We start from the raw sequence: 21,168 nt of genomic DNA on the forward strand, positions 1-21,168 counted from the left end.
GAACCAAGATGTCCTTCAACGGACGAATGGATAAGGAAGATGTGGTCCATATACACTATGGAGGATTATGCCTCCATCAGAAAGGATGAATACCCAACTTTTGTAGCAACATGGACGGGACTGGAAGGGATTATGCTGAGCGAAATAAGTCAAGCAGAGAGAGTCAATTATCATATAGTTTCACTTATTTGTGGAGCATAACAAGTAACATGGAGGACATGGGGAGATGGAGAGGAGAAGGGAGCTGAGGGAAATTGGAAGGGGAGGTGAACCATGAGAGACTATGGACCCTGAAAAACAACCTGAGGGTTTTGAAGGGGCGGGGGGGTGGGAGATTGGGGGAACCAGGTGGTGGATATTGGGGTGGGCACGTATTGCATGGAGCACTGGGTGTGGTATGAAAACAATGAATACTGTTACGCTGAAAAGAAATTTAAAAAAAAATTAACTAAAAAAAAAAAAAGGAAATGGACTAACAATGGCAACCTGTCTGTTAATGTTTCTCTGAGATAAGAAGCCACAATCAGCACAAATCCTTGACATTTGGATCCTGTAGGATCCCTTTTACCCATTCTGTCACCACAAGCTGTGTGCAAAATCCTCCAGTAACAGGTTGATAGCTGCCTCCCATTGGACATGGTAGTGGGGGATGGGTGCTGCTACTGAGCAAAGAGCTGAAAAGAACCAAAATTAATGGCAGTTTGCTTTCCAAGCCTTCCTCTGGATATTACAAACCTTAAAGAAACTCTAGAGTTCCGAAATAGTTATATCACATTCTGTCCTGTACAATTGCTTTCTGGTGGATATAGATTCGTGATGCTTCCTACTTTCCATAATCCATCTTTATGTAATCCCTCTAGGACATTTCTTTTTTGTTTGTTTTACTAGATATTGCAAGGACAGGGATTATCTGATTTCCTTTTGCTCAGTGATTCTTCTCTACACGTCTCCTTACTGACTTTCCAAAGTTCATATTATAAACATGTATTGCTTTCTGATGTTAAAAAAAAGTTTATTATTTTAAAAATACAGATGTTTATTAACATAAATTTTACAGGTACACATTTGGATTGTTAGTCTGGAACATCTGGGATACTGACAGTTTTCTTTCAGAATGCATTCATCTGGTATTTTTATTCCCTTAAAGAGAAGTCCACTAATAATTTTGATGCTCCTTTGGTGTTTACAGGGTGTTTTGGTGTTTTTTCACACCACTTCAGACTAAAAGAACACTGCATTGGGTATCACTGAAGGCAACAGCTGCTGCTTATATGTAAGTTGTATGATCTTGGCAGGTTTTTAAAAATCTCTACCTAATTTCTGCTCTTATAAAAAGTAGCCTATGTGTTCTTTAAAGCCCTTTTCTTTACTAAATCTGTGAGTTTATCCCTTGTTTTATACTTCTACTGTCTTTTCTATTTATATCCTTTCTTTCGTATATCCTTTCTTTTATATTTATATATCTTATTTCCAGCCAGACTTTAAGCTTTTGATGATAGAGGCCAACTTTAATATTCATCTTTCCCATAGTGATTTTCCCAAGGCCTTGTAATGAATACTGATTCACTAAATAGTTTGTTTAGTTGGGCATCTGGGTGACTTAGTTGGTTAAGGGACTGCCTTCAGCTCAGGTCATGATCCTAGAGTCCTGGGATCGAGTGCCGCATCAGGCTCTTTGCTTAGCAGGGAGTCTGCTTCTCCCTTTGACCCTCCCCATCTCCTGCTCATGCTCTTGTGCTCTCTCTCTCTCAAATAAATTAAATTTAAAAAAAAAATAGTAATTTGTTTAATTGAATTGATTGAGAATCCTTGTTATCAGCTTTGTGCTCCTTGGTTTTCTCACTATCATACAAGGAGGCATTTCTACATTTATTTTATATAAATAAATATTTAATCTTTTTATAGATTGCATTTATCTTCTCTTTTATTTGTAATGTCATTCCTAGTAACAATTAGTGTATAATGTGCTGAAACTATTCCTTTAAAAACAATGTCTGGAAACTGAAGCCATAAACTCATTTATATGTATACACAGACACACACATATATTGTCATCCATACAGATAGACGTATGGAAATTCACACATATACACATGGAAATTGGAAAATATTCCAAATAGGAATATTTGTTGTATAGCTGTCTTATTTATTGGGCCAAATTAGTCATGAGATATTATCACCATATAATATCACCAAAAAATTTATATCTAGTTGACACAGCCGACAAGTTGAGTGCCTAAAATTTGTGGCATGAAAGGACTTACAAATGATTTGAAACAACAGTATTATTTTGGTGAATCCGTATGTTTTTTTACTTTAAAACAATTATTAATTCAATAATTTATTGAGCTGTTTATTCTCAGGTGTAGGGGGTGGTTATCCAAAGCAAGTATCAGGGTGCCTGGTTGGCTTATTTGGTTAAGTGTCTGCCTTCAGCTCGGGTCATGATCCCAGGGTCCTGCTTCTCCCTCTCCCTCTGGCCCCCTAGTCATGCTTGCCTGTGCTCTCTCTGTTTCTGTAGTGCTTTCTCTCACAAATAAATAAGTAAAAATCTTAAACAAACAAAAAACCCAAAGCCAGTGTCATAATCTCTGCCTTTGTAAGATTTGATAATTCTAGATTCTTTAGGACAGTGATATTCAAAATCAGGTTTTATCTTATAATGTAGATGTTGTCTCCTGTTGCTAATCAGCAAGCTGAGAGATACTTTGTCAATTGTCTAGACTTAAAACAGTACCTGACTTTTGTTCAGGTTAGTGGTATATACGTACATCTATATACACACATACCACTATACATTATACAAGTGTGTGTGTATATAATATATACATATACATTATATGTGTGTGTATATAGATATATAAAATGGAATATTACTCAGCCACTAAAAAGAACAAGATCTTGTTATTTGCCACAACATATATAGACCTAGAGGGCTTTATAGTAAGTGAAATCCAAGAAAGAAAAATACCAAATGGTTTCACTTATATGTAGAATCAAAACAAAATAAATGAATAAAAACAACAACAACAAACAGAAACAGACCAAGAAATACAGAAAAACTGATGGTTGCCACAAGGGGAAGGGTGTGGGAAGATGGATAAAATGGGTGAAGGGGAGTAGAAGGTATAGGCTTCCAGTTGTGGAATGTGTAAGTCACAGAGGTGAAAGGTATAGTGTAGAGAGTATAGTCAGTGGTATAGTAATAGTGTATGGTGACAGATGGTAGCTACACTTGTGAGCAGAGTGTAGTATATAAACTTATTAAATCACTATGTTTTATACTTGGAACTAATGTAATATAATATTACTATATTTTACACTTGGAACTAATGTAATATACCAACTATAGTTCAATTAAAAAAAAATCTGATTTGAGGGGCTGTCCAGGGAGTCTATTCATGTTGATTGTCCCTGGATGATTTGGTGTTTTGTTAGTCTGAAAGACAGTGATTAGAACCAGCCTCAGGTGAAGAGGTTAAGTTGGCTGTACATACCAGATAGATTTTTGTTTACCATTCCCAGGGTTGGGAAACACCTGACACCTGGTTGGATATTGAGCTCTATTTGGAAATACATTATTAGTGTCATTTGTTTCTTTTCTAGTTATTTATTTATTTATTTATTTTTACAATTTAAGAGGTTTTTCTAAATAATCACTTTTATTGTTGGCTAGAGTTAATTTAAAATATATGATATAGGCACACCTAGGTGCCTCAGTAGGTTAAGGGTCTGCCTTTGACTCAGGTCATGATCCCAGGGTACTGGGATTGAGCCCCATGTGGGACTCCCTGCTCAGCAGGGACTCTGCCTCTCACTCTCACTCTCCTCTGTGCTTGCTCTCTCTCTCTCTTTCTGTCTCTCTCTCAAATAAATAAATTAAAAAATAAAATATATAATGTAGAGACAGTGAAGAATATAGATAGTGGTTCTGAGTGAGGTTTGGTGTTAGGAAGTCACTATGAGAAAACAGGAGCTGTAAGTGGTTGAAATCTCAGGAGCAGTAAAGGACTTACTTCATAAAATTTAGGAATTAATCAACATGTAGTTTTTAGAAAGCATACAAATGGGTGATTATTGTGATAAATAAGCCACCTCGTTTGGTAAGTGAAAACTGAAGGTACACGATTGTGTCTTAAATTCATTCACTTAGTTATCCTGCTTTGGTTAACATCTTCTTAAGAAGCCTGAAATTCCAAATATAAGTATGCTAAGTAGTGGTCAATGAATATATTTTAGTATTTCCCTTTTAACATTTCTTCTTCAATTATAAGAATGTGAGTTGTAGAATTCATTGAAAATGTATGAGCAGGCAGCTTCATGTGCCATATATCTATAATTCCTGTCATTTTAGTCTTTTGCCACACAGAAACAAATTTTCAATGGCCAGTACCTTTCTGCTTTACAATTTGGAAGTTCTCTAGAATTGATGTAGTGAGAATCTTCCCACCCTATATATGTATCTAACTTTATGTGTGTCTTGTAACTCAGCAGAATGACCTAAGGCAGAAAAGTCAGAACCGTATTGCAACTCATTTGAGCCAATAGTATAGAACTGTGGTTCCTGAGACCTGGTAGTACAGCAGGTCAATCAGAGAACATTCTGTAGATCACAGATTTATGACTAAGACACAGAAATAATATTTTAGAAGAATTTTCCCAGGCAAATATGTTATTTGGGAAACTTACATTGAGTAAAGCAAATAACAGTTTCTTTGTGTGTGTTTCTAATTATAGTTTAATGTTACCCTTGTGTCCAAAATTTCATCAATGCTGGCAGATTTTCCTTTTCCTTTTAAAATAAAAAGTTTAGCGATTTGTGAGCTTGTACTCTTTATGAGGAAGAATGCTTTCATTGGGCCTACCATGTTTCATTGGATGTACCACATTACAGATATGTCACTGGATGCAGTGGGTTGTAAGAAATTATACAGCAGAATCTCATCATAGGTGAGTTGAAATCTAACTGCCCTAAATTTGACTCCACTGTACTGCATAGTTCTAAAGAATGTTAACAGTGTAATTAGGAGAATAATGGTTAACATTTAGATTTTTTTTATTTTTTATTTTATTTAAAGATTTTATTTATTTATTTGACAGGGAGATATCACAAGTAGGCAGAGAGGCAGGCAGAGAGAGAAGGGGAAGCAGGCTTCCTGCTGAGCAGAGAGCCCAATGTGGGGCTTGTTCCCAGGACTTTGGGACCATGACCCAAGCTGAAGGCAGAGGCTTTAACCCACTGAGCCACCCAGGTGCCCGGAGCCAGCTGATTTTTAAAGTCCCAGGGAGACACTTAATCAACTGAGCCACCCAAGCCTGTGCATTTTGTTTTTTTACTTAAAAAAATTTTTTAAGGGGCACCTTATTCAGGTTTTATAAAAAGAACTCTTTTGTCATTTACCAGGAACTCTATAGGCATGTTTTATGACACAAATCCAGTTTTTTTCCAACTTTTCATATTAGAGTAATAATTTATAGCAGAAAGAATTTCTGTACCTTTAAATTCAGGTCTGTTGGCCTGGGATTTAATTATTATTTTTTTTAATGTGAGTTCATCCATTTTGCTCATGTCTTTCTAAATATTATTTGTTCTTTGCCACCGACCACCCACTTGGCATCACAGTAACTGACACAGCTTGTCCAACAATGCCATGCCATTAGTGCTTTTTTCATCTTATGATTGGAATTGGGAGACTAATCTTCAGTTAGCACCATTAGTTAGCTGGCTTTAACAGAGCAAATGTTTGTCCTCATCTTCTGAATCAAGCACATCTTTTTTGTTCCTTTTTTTTTTTTTTTTAAGGATTTTTTTTTTTTTTAAAGATTTTATTTATTTATCAGAGAGAGAGTGGGAGAGAGCGAGCACAGGCAGACAGAATGGTAGGCAGAGGCAGAGGGAGAAGCAGGCTCCCTGCTGAGCAAGGAGCCCGATGTGGGACTCCATCCCAGGACTCTGGGATCATGACCTGAGCCGAAGGCAGCTGCTTAACCAACTGAGCCACCCAGGCGTCCCTTTTTTGTTCTTTTTATATTAGGCACCTTTCATGTGATTTGACACCACTTTGAGATAACTATTTTCTAAAGTTATCTATTTTAGGTAACTATTTTAGGTACTAATTTTTGCTTTTGCTTAATTTTTTTTTTAAGTCTAGGGATTTTAATTATTCCCAAGAAATATTGATGAATCAAAATCTGTTCATATAAACATTGTTTTCTGTGCTGTTAAAACACATATATCAAAACAATTTAATAATTCTTTGCAGGAAAGAAGATTGTTGTTGTTGTTGTTGTTGTTGTTTTTTGATCAGGGGATGACATATAACTATAAAACATCCAGGCTAGTGTTTCTTTCTTTATTTCACTCTTTTGTTTTACAAGTTTTTTAGAGTTTTTTTAAAACAATTTTATTTATTTCTTAGAGAGGGTGAAAGAACACAAGCAGGGGGAGCAGCAGAGAGAGGAGAAGCAGCTCCTCACTGAGCAGGGAGCCCCATATGAGGCTCCATCCCAGGACTCCCGGATCATGACCTGAGCCGAAGGCAGACAGTTAAACAACTAATCCACATAGACGCCCCGTTTAAGGAGTTTATATGACTATCCTCTGAAGGCTCTCCGAATTATCAGATGATAGGACAAAACCTTTATTACTTTTATGTAACTGGAGAAAGAAAAACTTTTCTGACTTTTTAATTCCGCTTGTGGCTAACACTCTATGATGTTTTCTAATAGGTAGCCTTTTAGCTTATTTTATTTACCATAATGAAAGTCCTTTGGCTTCATGGTATCTTTTTTGTGCCAAATTCTCCTGTTTTGGTGATCCTTACATACTGTTTACCTCAGTATAATCCTTAGATACTGTTTACCTTTAGGTTTAGCTTGGATTGAAGAGATGGTATCTATACCAATGGATTTCTTTATCTTCTGTGGTATCTTAACAGTTTTATGAGGTTTGGTGTGGAATGAAAAGTAATTGACAATTTTCTCAGTAGCTGGTGTAGTATGGTTCTGGGACTGGCAGTAGGAGCATCATCTGGGAATTTATCAGAAATGCAAATTGTCAATTGCTACCTTAAACCTATTAAATCAGAAACTCGGGGTATGTTGCCAAGCAATCATCATCTCTTCCAGGTGTTGAATGGCTTCTTACCATTAGTAATTTGGAGTCTTTGAGATCCATGTAACTGTAGATTGATCCACCCATCATTTCTTTTTATTACCAATATTTGAAACTATTTTTTTATATTGATGAGAACTCAATGAATGTATAACATTGAAGTATTCTCTCATAATTCTGAAGTTCTTCAGTTGAATTCACACTTGGTATTTATTGCATTGTCAAAGAAGTACTGTCAAAGAAATTACTTGTTTACAAGAATCTGTGCTTTTGCTATCTCCACTTCCCCATCCTCCTCTTGGTTCTTCTCTCCAATGTAAAATGATAAAGGGTATTGCTGTGCGTGGGATTTGACAGCATTGCATATCAGGTAAATCACTTAATTTAACCCCCACAATACCCATGAATTAGTTAATAGTTTTATCTCAGATTTTGCAGAGAAGAAAACTGGAGCTTAGGAAAGTGAAGGTGACTCCGTAGAACAAGAACCCAAATCTGGGCCCTACTGATAACAAAGCTCTTAAATATAGTAGTACCATCAGTCTTATTTCTCTAGTTGTGCTTTTCCTTACTCTTTAAGAATTTGCATTTATCTTAAACTTGATGTACAGGTTTTTTTTTTTCCTGGGCTTTTTACAGTCCTGATTTGAATTTTTTTTTTTTTTAATTTCATCACTTGTGACTTTCTAAAAAACTAAAACTTTCTAGAAAAATTTTGGTGTCTTTATCTTCACTTCCTTTGCTTTTACTTTTTTCTGGTTTAATTTAAAAAACGAAAACCTTTTCATATATTCAGTTAAAGATGTAGAGTCTATATTGCCAGCTTTTTCAGACATGCTAAAATGCCTCTGGTAATTTCAAGTTTGAAGTAAGTAGGGAGACTATTCCAATCATGGCAGAATTATGTTAGAAGTAGAAGTGTAGATATTGACTAGTAATTTTAATATTATTTGAAATATTCCTCTTAAACCCCATGCCTTAATTGTAGGCAGCAAATAAAAGATGAAATATACTACTCTAATTCCAGAAAGGAGAATATATTACTAATCATTTTTAATGTGTTGGTAGCAAGCATAGACCTTTTTTCACAGTTAGGGTATTTTAAGCCACAGTGAGGATATCATTTCATGTTGTTAAATGGGTCCCCCCCCATGCAACTTTTATTTAAGGGGAGAAATAATAAAAAAATAATAAATTAAAAAATGGTTAATATAAAGATTCTTAAAGTTGCTTGCATAGACATTAGGCTCCTAGAAGGTGCCCAAAGACAGCTGAGAAGACTGCTTTTCTCCTAAGAAAAAATATTCTTAAAGAATAAACCAGTTGAATACTCTGTTCTTAAGTTCCAATTTCGGATCTTGGAACCAGAAGTCCTTTGGACTTTGGGCCCTGGCTACATGGCTTATACAGTTAGGGGGAGACAGATATGCTTGCTCTCAATCTGTCAAAGCCTTGCTCAGATGCTATCCTGTTAGCATTTCCAGAGAAGAATAAAACAGCATTCCAATGGTTGGCATCTAATTGTCAGTATGTAAAATTAATAAATGTGAGTTAATGAGTTATTAAATGAGTTAAATACAAAGTACGTGTAACAGTTCCTGGTATATAAGCAAACAGTGCTTAAGTTCTTATTACCCGACTAGTAAAGATTGCTATTGGAAATCAGTGCTAAGACAATTAGATCTTGGGGTGCCTGGGTGGCTCAGTCGGTTAAGTGGCTGCCTTCACTCAGGTCATGATCCCAAGATCCAGGGATCCAGCCCTGCATCCGTGCTCAGGGGTGGGCCTGCTTCTCCCTCTCTCTATGCCTGCTACTATGCCTACTTGTGCTGTCTATTTCTGTCAAATAAATAAATAAAATCTTAAAAAAAAAAAAAAACAGAAAAAAGAAAAGAAAATTAGATCTTTTAGCGAAATGTATTTATCTGTGGCTATATTGCCATAAAGACTTACAAATTTTTCTTTATTTTATTAGTATATATATTTTCCATTCACATCATAATTGCCAATTTTGTTTTGGATATTGTGCTAAAATACTCAGAATTTTAATGGTTTGGGGATATTGGTAGTTAAGTGGACAGTCTTTTTAATATAATTTGATTATGGATGAAGAGAAATAAAGCAATTATAGAAGTTCATGGAAGAGGCATTTTACCTACCAATTAAAGACAGTGTATGTACGATGAGTAGAGCAGGAAAGCCAAGGCTTTCTGGAAGGTTATGATCCTGTGGGATGGATGGAGAGGGAAACATTCCGTATAAAGGAAGCATATAGTTTTAAGGAAAGAAAAATAGTTAAGGGAGGGAATAGTAAATTGAAGCGAAAGGTAGAAAGAAGTTAGTTGTCTGTAAGAGCCATATACCATGTGGTATGGAATGTCAAATAAGCCAAACTTAGAGAACTGTTCAGATTTTTTTCAGTTTTACTGAGAAATAATTTACATACAGCATAACAGTTTGATTTATGTATATTGTGAATGATTACCAAAAGAGATTGAGGTGAGTTTTTGAAGTTGGAGAAATTGGAATTTTCATGTTTTAAAAGTTGTGTTTATTTTGATTCTGTAATACTAAATTCTTAATCTCTTCAAGCCTGTAATGTTTTTATATTCATGCTTTTTTTTTTTAAGGATTTCAGTTTGTTAAAATGAGCAGTCGCAAATCTAAGAGTAACAACTTAGTACATGCAGAGTACCTTTCACAGGTTAGTATATATTTTCATTAACCTCAAAGTCTATTATCAATCAAAACTGATCAGAGAAATAATTATCTTCTTAATTTGAATTCTTTCCTTAACACTTATGAAACACTTTACATTTTCAAGGAGAGACTCTACACTACTTTCATGCTTTTTAAGGCTTTAGACAGTTGGAATCCCAACTTCACTCCTGTCTTCCCAAATGTGTCCTAATTTCAGTTTACTTCAGAGTTTTCTACTACTTCTGTTAAATTTATTCCTATTTTATTTCTTGTGATTATTGTGTTATAAATGGAATTGTTTTAACTTTTTTATTTGTTCATTGCTAGCATATCTAAATGCAATTGATTTTTATATATTAATCTGTATCCTACAACCTGACCAGACTTACTAGTTCTCATAGTTTTTATTTTTTTATATAAGATCATGTCATCGGCAAACATAGTTTAACTTTCTTCTCATTATGGTGACTTTATTATTTTTGTTTTAATTTTCTAATTGCCCTGGCTGGAACTTTCAGTACAATATTGAGTAACAACTGAAAAGCAGACATTCTTGTTTTGTTTTTGATTTGGGGGAAACACATTCAGTCTTTTACCATTGAAGTGATGTTAGATAGAGGTTTTTATAGATGTCCTTTATTGGGGTGAGGGTGTGTTGCCCTTTTTTCCTAGTATGTTGAGTGTTTTTATCACGAACATTTAATATTATCTTGAGTGCATACAGTATTCAAAGTGCTGAGCCTATATCTATGTGTCTGTGTCTTAAGGTAGGGAATGGGTGTAATAACTTTGTCCTGGTATTTCTATTTATCTGGCTTGACCAGAACTATAGTTTTTTTTAATCAAAACTAAATGTATGTTATTGGCATCCCTTCCTCCCTTACTTTTTTTTTCTTTCTGGAAGGAAAAGGTTTAACTCCATTTCATGAAAGAAATTTAGCTTAAGTATGATTTACATATCCTAGTAAAGTAAGTATCTTCCACATACAGCTTAATTTCTGTATACATATATATGTGTTTAACCTTCATCTCAGATCACTTTGAGATTTTTGAACCGTTCACTGTTCACTACAGCTTCACTTCACTTTATCCCTTAGATTTTATACATAGTTGTTGCCTCTGATAGACAAGTTGAAGTTTGAAAAAGAAAAGGATAGAGATTTATATTTTGATTTCTAATGATCTTATCTAGGTAGAGAAATACACCATATAATTAGTATTATGATTATATATGCTCATTTAAGTGTTTTATATGTATTAGCTATTACCTGTACAAATACTTAAGTTATGTTAAAGACGACTACCTTATTTAATCTTGAGAACAGGCCTGCCTGAAAACTATTACTGTCTCTATTTTATAAATGAAAAAATTAAGATTTAGGAAAGGCTAACTTTAAGATCCACGTAATTGGTTCTTCTGGCATCACTCCTCTTAATTCTTTCCCCTTCTTAAATAATAATTTGCTTTGAATAATTTTCTCTGAATAATTTGCTTTGCTTAGCCTCTGTTACGTATAAACAGAACTCAGATTCTACCTTTTTGGTACATGAAGAATCAGTCCCATGCTGTCAGTCTGAGAAAAGCAAATTATCTTGGAAGCTTCTTGTTTCCATTGGTGGGACCAAATCTCAAATAGCTTCCTAAGGTTTTTGTCTTTGAAAGGTTTCTGTATTAGCAGCAGATGCAGAAAAGGAAATGCCTTTAATGGTCTGTCTTTTTTAAAAATGCGCTAGATTATCTGACATAATATTTTACAACTCAGTTTAAGCCCTTTATTCTAAGGCAAACTCAAAATTAATAAGAATTTTTTTTCTTGGGGCACCTGGGTGGCTCAGTGGGTTAAGCCTCTGCCTTCGGCTCAATCATGATCTCAGGGTCCTGGGATCAAGCCCACATCAGGCTCTCTGCTCAGCAGGGAGCCTGCTTCTTCCTCTCTGTCTCTGCCTGCCTCTCTGTCTACTTGTGACCTCTGTCTGTCCAATAAGTAAATAAAATCTTTAAAAAAAAAAAAAGAATCACCTATTTAAAAAAAAATTTTTTTTCTTAATTCGTCCCAGTGATTCCTCATTTTATAGATACAGATGAATCTAATTTCTTCCATGTAGTTGAGCAATTCCTTATATGCTAAATTACAACTTTTTTTCAGTGTGTCATTTCTTTCCAATTTATTTGCACTATTTCTTTAGGCATGGATCATACTTTTTTAGGAGTATCTTACTCTGCTTCTAGTAGGTCCTCAGTAACTATATGAACTTTTAAACTTTTGTTTTCTCAGAATCCTGACTTTTATGTTAGGTGCAGGTAGATAGGGCTTGGGCTAAGCCAGTTTAGATTTGTTTGGTCTCTAGAGATTGAGGTGTGGTTCATGAGCATTATTAGGTGAGATTACATTATTACATTCTCTCCTGTCTTTTTTCCTTGGCTGATATGTACCATATAAAGTGAAGTGTTCATTTATTCACATGCAATGTAAAACAACCCTCAAATTGCTGACGTGGCTAATGCAATTAATTATTTCTGTTGAACCTCACAAGTAAATTCTCCTCCTTCCTCCGGGACTTGAGTTAGGTTGAAAGAACCGTTAGTTTTACAACTCATGAAAGTAGTACCAGAACTCGTGAAGACAAGTTATTTAGGGAGGGTTGAATAGACTCATTAATACCTAATTCTGACTGCTGTAAATGTATATTCTCATTCATTTTTATTTCATGTGTAACATTTTTATTTATATTTATTCACTTTCTTTTTATCAGGTACAAGGAATTTTACGGGAAAGATTTTGTCATCAGAGCCCACATAGTAACTTATTTGGAGTACAAGTACAATACAAGTAAGTTTAGCTGTCCTTTTGTCCACTATGAACTTACTTAAAGATGCCATTAGGTTTTATAAAAATTATCCGCACAGGGACGCCTGGGTGGCTCAGTTGGTTGGACGACTGCCTTCGGCTCAGGTCATGATCCCGGAGTCCTGGGATCGAGTCCCGCATCAGGCTCCCAGCTCCATGGGGAGTCTGCTTCGCTCTCTGACCTTCTCCTTGCTCATGCTCTCTCTCACTGTTTCTCTCTCAAATAAATAAATAAAATCTTAAAAAAAAAAAAAAAATTATCCGCACAGATTTTATCTTGACTACGGCTAACAAACATTTTTATAGAGATAAAAAATTTCTTTTTCTTTTATAGAAACAATAAATATTATAAAGGAAGAGCAGATATAACTGTTGTCATAATGAGAATGTGCCTTACCTTTCAATCTTGTGTTGCTTCTGTCAGCTGGTATATGGAGAAAATTCTGTACTCTGATACTCCACAGCCTGTTGTGGAATGAAAGCTCCCAAGATATGCCGCTGTTGTCCCTTGTCTCATGACATCATAAAGCTAAGACATTTCAAACTTACTTGGTTTTCTCTTGAGGTTTCCAGAGAATCCATATTGACCTACCCTCTCTTCAGTGGTTTTCTGTGCATATTCAAATTCAGCTTTTAAATAGTATTACCTAGCATATTATTCTAGCTTCCTTTTTATTTTTTATTTTATTATTTTTTAAGATTTTAATTATTTATTTGACAGAGATCATAAGTAGGCAGAGAGGCAGGCAGAGAGAGAGGAAGGGAAGCAGGCTCCCTGCTGAGCAAAGAGCCCGGACATGGGGCTCAATCCCAGGACCCTAGGATCATGACCTGAGCCAAAGGCAGAGGCTTTAACCCACCCAGGCACCCCTCCAGCTTCCTTTTTAAATTTTGACTTATATATGTCATTCCAGACACTTAATTGAGCTGCTAAAAAGAACTGCTATCCATGGAGAAAGTAATTCTGTACTCATTATTGGACCCCGAGGATCAGGAAAAACCACGGTAAAACTATTGATTTCTGGTATTTTCTTGTTTGTGTAGGCATGTGATGATTCTTATAGACAGTATTGAAAATACTTTGTATTATTTTCATTATCTCATTAATTTCCCTTTTTTCATTTTCTTTAAATCATAGAAGACGTGCAAAGCCTTAAAAATTAGGGTGGTATATTTGAGTTGAGCATATTGTTTTTCACCACAGTAACAAATTTTCAGTTGCTGCTTTTTTCATCATGGCCTTTTGCCCATGAGGAATTTATGCTTGCCAGTAGAAAAAACAGATTAGCATTTATTGAGCATATTCCTTGTGCCTTTTCTCTGTGTTCTTGCACCTTATCTTGGTCTTTTTATCTGTATTATCATTTCTTCTTTACACTAACGCTGCAAGGTAGACATTGTTTCTGTTTATAAATTAGGTAACTTGTCATGACATGCATTCTTTTTTCCCCTGCTGTTTTATTGTTTATTGTTTAACCCTAACTCAAGTAATTTTCATATGTACAGTCACATCTTCTAGAATTCTTTTCTACTTTCCCTCTTTATTTTCTTAGCTACCGCAAAAAGATACTCTTGATTTTTCTCCTCATTTTCTCTTTTCACATTCTTTATTCAATATATGAGATAAATTATGACTGTTACATTGAATATATGTACTATTAATTTTCAGTAGTTGGGCTATATAACAGCTCTTTTCTGCTATACTCCATGCAATGAATTTAGATTTCTCACTAACATACTTTTTTTAATTACATGTAGAAGTAAAATTACGTATTAAGTAAAGTTACATAAATTAGAAGTAAGATTGTTTTTAAAGCGATGAATGTTGACTGTATATTAGGTAAGGTGAGGAAATAAGGACTTTACAATTTTATTGAATTGCCCATTTCTAGTGGGGATATAAATCTAGGTAATTTCTTTTTTAATTTTTGAAGAATATTTTACATTAATTGTATTATTTACAGTAATTTTTTAGTTTTGACTATATTTAATTTGATTCAGTCTTCTGCTCAGTCATTTTATACAACCACTATTTCTCTCTCTCTCTTTTTTTTTTTTTTTTTTAAAGGTTTTAGAGAGAGGAAGAGAGGGAACACAAGTAGGGGGAATGGGAGAGGGAGAAGCAGACTTCCTTCCTACTGAGCAGGGAGCCCCATGTTGGGCTTGATCCCAGGACCCTGGGGTCATGATCTGAGCTGAAGGTAGATGCTTAATGACTACGCCACCCAGGCGCCTATATTTCTTTATTCTTGAGTTCCTTAGTATGATTTTCTTTTGTGTTTGACCTCAGTACTGTTCGGATGGTTTTGAAAGGAAAACCATGTGACTGATATGCCTTTGAGCTATTAGAATATTTTAAATTTCTAACAATAATACTATTAAATAGTAGAAACACTATGCAAAGGAGATGCATAGAAAGGTCACATAAAATTAAATACAGATCTGTCTTGTACTTAAAAGTGTTCAGTTTTACTTATAATTAAGTAAATTAACCAAAAACATTAGCAGTTTTGTCTACCAGGTTGACAGACCTGTAAAATTGATAACACTAAAATTGTGAACTTATAAAGAAATAGACATGTGTCCTGCTGGTAATATAAATTGACATAACTGGAATAAGAGACAGTATCTAACTAGGCCAAAGTCATATGCCCTTTGACTCACCAGCAGTATTTCTAGGAATTTAACTTGTGAAATGATGTATATACAGTTACTCACTACAACACCATTTGTTAATAGTGAAAGATGAGAAACAACATAAATGCCCATCAGTAGAGTACTGGTTAATAAATGCTAGTACATTCATCCACATAATTATTGTGCATCAGTGAAAAGAAACATTTGTCTGTAGTCCAGAAAAGGAAGAGGAAAAAAAATACTTGTGTTGGTTTGTACTAGCATACTTCATTTTGCTTTGCTTTGTTGCACTTTGCAGATAATTGCATTTTTTACAAATTAAAAGGCTTTTGGCAACCCTTTATTGAGCAAGTATGCAGGCATCATTTTTCCAACAGCATTTCTCATTTTGTCTCTATGTCACATTTTTATAATTCTCACAGTATTTCAAACATTTTCATTATTATATTTGTCATGGTGATCTGTGATCAGTGATCTTTAATGTTACTGCTGTAATTGTTTTGGGGTGCCAGGAGCCATGCCTGTATAAGATGACAAACTTAATGGATAAATGTATTGGTTCTGACTGTTCCACTCTCTGGCCACTCCCCCATCTTCCCCCCCGCCCCCCGCTCAGGCCTACCTGTTCCCTGAGTTACAACAATACTGACTTTAGACCTATTAATAACTCTATAATGGTTCCTAGGTGTTCAAGCGAAAGGAAAATTCACACATCTCTCACTTTAAATCAAAAGCTAGAAATGATTGAGTTTAGTGAGGAAGACAGGTCAAAAACCAAGGTAAGCCAAAAGCTGGGCCTCTAACACCAAGCAGCTAACCTGTGAGTGTAGAGGAAAAGTCCTTGAAGGAAATTCAAAGTGCTCTTCCAGTGAATCCACCAATAAGAAAATGAAACAGCCTTACTGCTGATATGGAGAAAGTTGTAGTGGCCTACACATTCCCTTATAGCAAAGCCTAATCCGGAGGAAGGCCCTAATTCTGTTGAATTCTGTGAAGGCTGAGAGGGGAGGAAGCCACAGAAGAAAAATTTGAAGCTACAAGTAGTTGGTTCATGAGGTTTAAGGAAAGTAGCCACCTCCAAAACATAAAAGTACAGGGTGAAGCAGCAAGTGTTGATGTAGGAAAAGGCAACATGATGAATCATGGACACATACTCTTTTTAGAGCTCCTCCTCAGAGATGATAACAGAGCACCTCTCCTCACAGTTCACTGGCCAAATGTCATATAGTTACACCTAGTTTCAAGAGAGTGAAGAAGTATATTCCGCCTAGGTGACTAGAAGTCAGAAATACTTAGTGAATGTCACTGATAGCCGTGACAGCTAACTTGTTTTGAGTTTGTTTGTGTGTGTGTGATTTTTCCTTATCTAGACACTTACAGAATTTCTTTATCTTAGCAGTATGAAAATTTCAGACCAATATCTAAGCTTGGATTATAAAAACTGATACTCTGTAAACTCCCTTAATATAAGTTTAGATCTTTTTTCACTATAGGATAATTTTTATTCAGTCTTCATTGTTTTATTATCTTTGGAAAATACATCTTCGTACAAATATTTGAAAAACACTTTTAAGTAGTACTTTAATTCTTCAAGAAGCTCATGGTGATAATCTGAGAAAATGAAATCTAGGAAAACAGTACATTCAGACCTATTATTCCATCCTAAACTATGCCTTTTGAAACAAAATGGCATTACAACAGAGAAGTTGGCTCTCAATGAAGTGTACATCAAAGTGTCAAGCCTACAAATATAACTTGAACAGTTAATGCCTGGATTTATTCTGAACTTTGTCTTGGAAGTTTGTACGTAAAAGCATGGAAGGAGGCTCAGAAAAAAGGAAATAGTAAACACTTATAAAGATGTTTAAATACAAATTAAAACTATACTCCATTTTATTAGTAAATTGGCTAAAGTAGATCTATTTTTTACCAAGAAAATTAAGCATAAAAGAGAGATCCCCTATTATAACCACCCCCCATGCACATACATGCAACTTCCCCTATTATTAACATCTTCCCTAAGTATGGTACATTTGTTGAAATTGATGAACCAATTTTAATATGTTATTATTAACTAAAGTCCCATAGTTTTCATTAAGGTCCCCAGTTTTTTCATTTAAACAAAAAGCTCGGTTTATCAGCTATTTCTTTCATGAATTGTGACTTCGGTGTTATATCTAAACTTCATCACTGGGATGCCTGGGTGGCTCAGTTGGTTCAGCATCTGCCTTCCTCTCATGATCCTAGGGGTCCTGGGATCAAGCCCTTAATCTGGCTTCTTGCTCAGTGGGGAGCCTGCTTCTCCCCTGCCTGCAGCTTCCCCTTCTTGTGCTCTTTCTCTTACTCTCTCTCTCCGACAAAGAAAATCTTAAAAATAAATAAACTTCAACACCAAATCCAAGATCTTCTAGGTTTTCACCTATGTTTCCTTCCAAAAGTTTTATAGTTCTTTGTATTTTTACATTTGGTTTGAGTTAATTTCTTTGAAACATACAGGGTCTGTGTCTGGATTCTTTTTCTTTCCTTCTTTTTTTTGCATATGAATGTTTAAATTGTTTTAGCATTTGTTGGCAAGGCTATCTTTTCTTCATAGAGTTACCTTTGCTTCTTTTTCAAAGGTCAGTTAATTCTGTTTGTATCAGTCTATTTTTACCATCTTGATGACTGTAGCTTTATAGTAAGTCTTAAAGTCCATGTCAGTCTTTTTACTTTGTGTGCTTCTTCCGTATTGTTTTGGCTATTCTGGGTACTTTGCCTTTTTATACTAACTTTAGAATTAATATGTTAATTTCCAACTACTGGGGATATTTGAGTTCAGTTGTAGTTTCAATCTGTAGATCACATTAGAAAAACTGGTTTCTTAATTAAATTGTTTCCACATTCATGAACATGGAATATCTTTCCATTTATCTTTTTTAGGTCTTTCACTAGAGTTTTGTGGTTTCCCTTATATAAGTCATATATACTTTGTTAGGTTTATACCTAAGTTTTTAAAAATATTTTTGACCCTAATGTGAATAGTCTACGTTTTTAATTTCAGATTCCTAGTGTTACTGCTGATATAGAGGAAAGCAGATGACCTTTGTGTGTTATCTTGTATCCTGCAATCTTGCTATAATTGATTGGTTCTTAAAATTTGTCAGTTCTTTGGGATTTTCTGTAGACAATCATATCATCTGCAAATAAAAGAAAGTTTTATTTCTTCCATTCCTGTTTCTTTTTATAACTTTTATTTCCTTCTGTTGTCTTACTGCATTTGTTATTCACAGGATATGTTTGAGCATTAGCTGATATTCTACAAACTCTTAATATGACTTTAGGTCTGTTTTCCCTAAAGACTAATTTTATTTTTGAGTATTTCCTTTCTTTCATTTCTTCTTGTCCTCTCTTAGGATTAAAGTATCCAGTTGTTAAGCCTTTGTTCTCATTTCTTTGTGTTATTTCTCCATGTTTCTTTCTTTTATTCCTCTCCCTAGCATTCTGCCATATCATCAGTGTGATTTTCTTCACCATCCATTCCATTGTTTGCTTCTTTTTAATGATGCTGCTTTTAAGTTCTAATAATCCTTCTTGTCTAATCATCCTTTTCTGTTCATTTCTATTATTCTGATGGTCTCTTTTTTACCATTATCATAGTATTTTAATTAATACAGCTTTGTAATATAACTTGAAGTCTCAAATTGTGATTGCTTCCAGCTTGCTTTGCTTTTCTTTTTCAAGATTGCTTTGGATAGTTTAGCAAAATCTTTTCTTCCAGTACATCAGCATGGAATTTCTTTCCATATCTTTGTGTTGTCTCCAGCTTCTTTCATTAGTTTTTTGGTTTTTTTTTTTGTTTGTTTTTTTTTGAGCATAGGTCTTTCACCTCCTTAGTTGTATTTATTTTATTTTATTTTATTATTTTGGTTCAGTTGTAAATGGTATTGTTTTCTTAATTTCTCTTTCTACTGCTTCATTATTGGTGTATAGAAATGTAACATTGATTTTTGTATCCTGCAACTTTACTGAATTCATTTATTAGTTTTAAGAGTTTTGGGTTTTCTATATATCGTATCATGTCATCTGCAAAAAGTGAAAAGTTTTACTGCTTCCTCACCTGTTTGGATGCCTTTTATTTCTTTTAGTTTTCTGATTGCTGTGGCTAGGACTTACAGTATTACGTTGAATAAAAGTGGGTTGGGAGGAGGTGGGTGTGTCAGTTAAGCATCTGCCTTCTGCTCAGGTCAGGATCCCAGGGTCTTGGGATGGAGCCCCACATAGGGCTCCTTGCTGAGTGGGAAGCCTGCCTTTCCCTCTCCCTCTGCTGCTCCCCCTGATTGTGTTCTCTCTCACTCTCTCTCAAATAAATTAAATGGAAAAACCTTTAAAAAAAAAAGTGGTGAGAGTGGACATCCTTATCTTTATCCTCACCTTGGGGGAAATGCTTTCCAGTTTTTCCCCCATTGAGGGTGGTGTTAGCTGTTGGTCTTTATTATATTCAGGTATACTCCCTCTAAATCTACTTTGTTGAGGGTTTTTATCCTGAATGGATGTTGTGCTTTGTCAGATGATTTTTCTGCATCTACTGACATGACCATATGGTTCTTACTCTTTCTCTTATTGATGTGTTGTATCAATTAATTGATTTGCAAGTATCGAACTGCCTTTGCAACCCAGAAATAAATCCCACTTGATCATAGTGAATGGTTCTTTTAATCTATTGTTGGATTCAGTTTGCTAGTATTTTGTTGAGGTTTTTTGCAACTATATGTTCATCAGAGATCTTGGCCTGTAGTTCCCTTTTTCTGTGGTGTCTTTCTGGTTTTGGTATCAGGGTAGTGCTGCCCTCATAGAATGAATTTGAAGTTTTACTTCCTTTTCTATTTTTGGAATATTTTGGGAAGCATAGGTATTAACTATTCTTTAAATGTTGGGTAGAATTCACCTAAGAAGCCATCTGGACCTGGACTTTTGTTTCTTGAGAGTTTTTTGATTAGATTCAGTTTTTTGCTGGTGATTGGACTTTTCAAATTTTGTATTTCTTCCTATTTTAGTTTTGGTAGATTATATGTTACTAAGAATTTATCCATATTCTAGGTTGTCCAGTGTTGGGATGTTATTTTTTGTAGTATTCTTCTATAATTGCTTGTAGTTTTTAGTGTTTGTTATTTCTCCTTTCTCATTTGTGATTTTGTTTATTTGGGTCTTTTCTGTTTTTTGGTTTTTTTTTTCTTGGTAAGTCTAGCTAGAGGTATATCAGTTTTATTGATTTTTTTATTAATTATTTTTATTGAAATATAATGCATTATTTGCCCCAGTGGTATCGGTCTGTGAATAGTCAGGCTTACACATTTCATAGCACTTACCATATCACATACCCTCCCCAGTGTCCATAACCCAACCACCCTCTCCGTAAACCACCCCCCTTTATTTCCCCCCAAAGAACTAGCTCCTGGTTTCCTTTATCTGTTTTGTTGGGTGCTCTTCAGATTGCTATATGTCCACAGACAATTTTCCCTGCCTTCTCTCCAAGAGCAGCCCAGTGTCCTTCGAGTTCTCCCAGAACCACACGTGCTGATCTTTAGAACCCCATGCTTTAAGCCTCCCTGGTTGTAAGAACTCAAGAAATTTAGGCCCTCCAGCTTTCCAAACCAGTCCTATGAGGATTCATTTCCTGTGTGTTCCCCTGTATGTTAGTCTCTTTTTCCCACTCCTCTGAGACTGTGACTTCCTCCCCATTTGCATTGGTTTCTCTCCTAAGTCATGTCTCTGCATTTCCTACCACCTTTGATGTGTCCTCTGTCCTCTTCTCTACACTTAGTTGTGGAGTTTTTTCTGCCAGTCTTCAGGTTGGTTTCTGGGGTATTTAGGATGATTTGACTGGGATCT

General features: G+C 35.1%; 1 protein-coding gene across 8 annotated transcripts in view; it reads left to right on the top strand.

Moving 5' to 3' along the window:
• Window positions 1-21,168, top strand: part of ORC4 (origin recognition complex subunit 4) — an 85,576-nt gene that overhangs the window by 33,999 nt on the left and 30,409 nt on the right. For 5 of the 8 annotated variants that reach the window (XM_059394334.1, XM_059394335.1, XM_059394336.1 and 2 more), the window contains 4 exons: window positions 1,190-1,273; window positions 9,745-9,818; window positions 12,569-12,645; window positions 13,578-13,668. In XM_059394334.1, the coding sequence (XP_059250317.1) occupies window positions 9,762-9,818; window positions 12,569-12,645; window positions 13,578-13,668 (225 nt within the window). In that variant the 5' untranslated portion in view covers window positions 1,190-1,273; window positions 9,745-9,761. Of the gene's footprint in view, window positions 1-1,189; window positions 1,274-4,894; window positions 4,951-9,744; window positions 9,819-12,568; window positions 12,646-13,577; window positions 13,669-21,168 lie in introns of those variants that run through there. The other 3 variants (XM_059394339.1, XM_059394342.1, XM_059394340.1) reach the window with 3 other exon arrangements.

Source organism: Mustela nigripes, chromosome 3 (assembly GCF_022355385.1).
Source record: "Mustela nigripes isolate SB6536 chromosome 3, MUSNIG.SB6536, whole genome shotgun sequence".
In the NCBI taxonomy this organism is placed as follows: Eukaryota; Metazoa; Chordata; class Mammalia; order Carnivora; family Mustelidae; genus Mustela; species Mustela nigripes.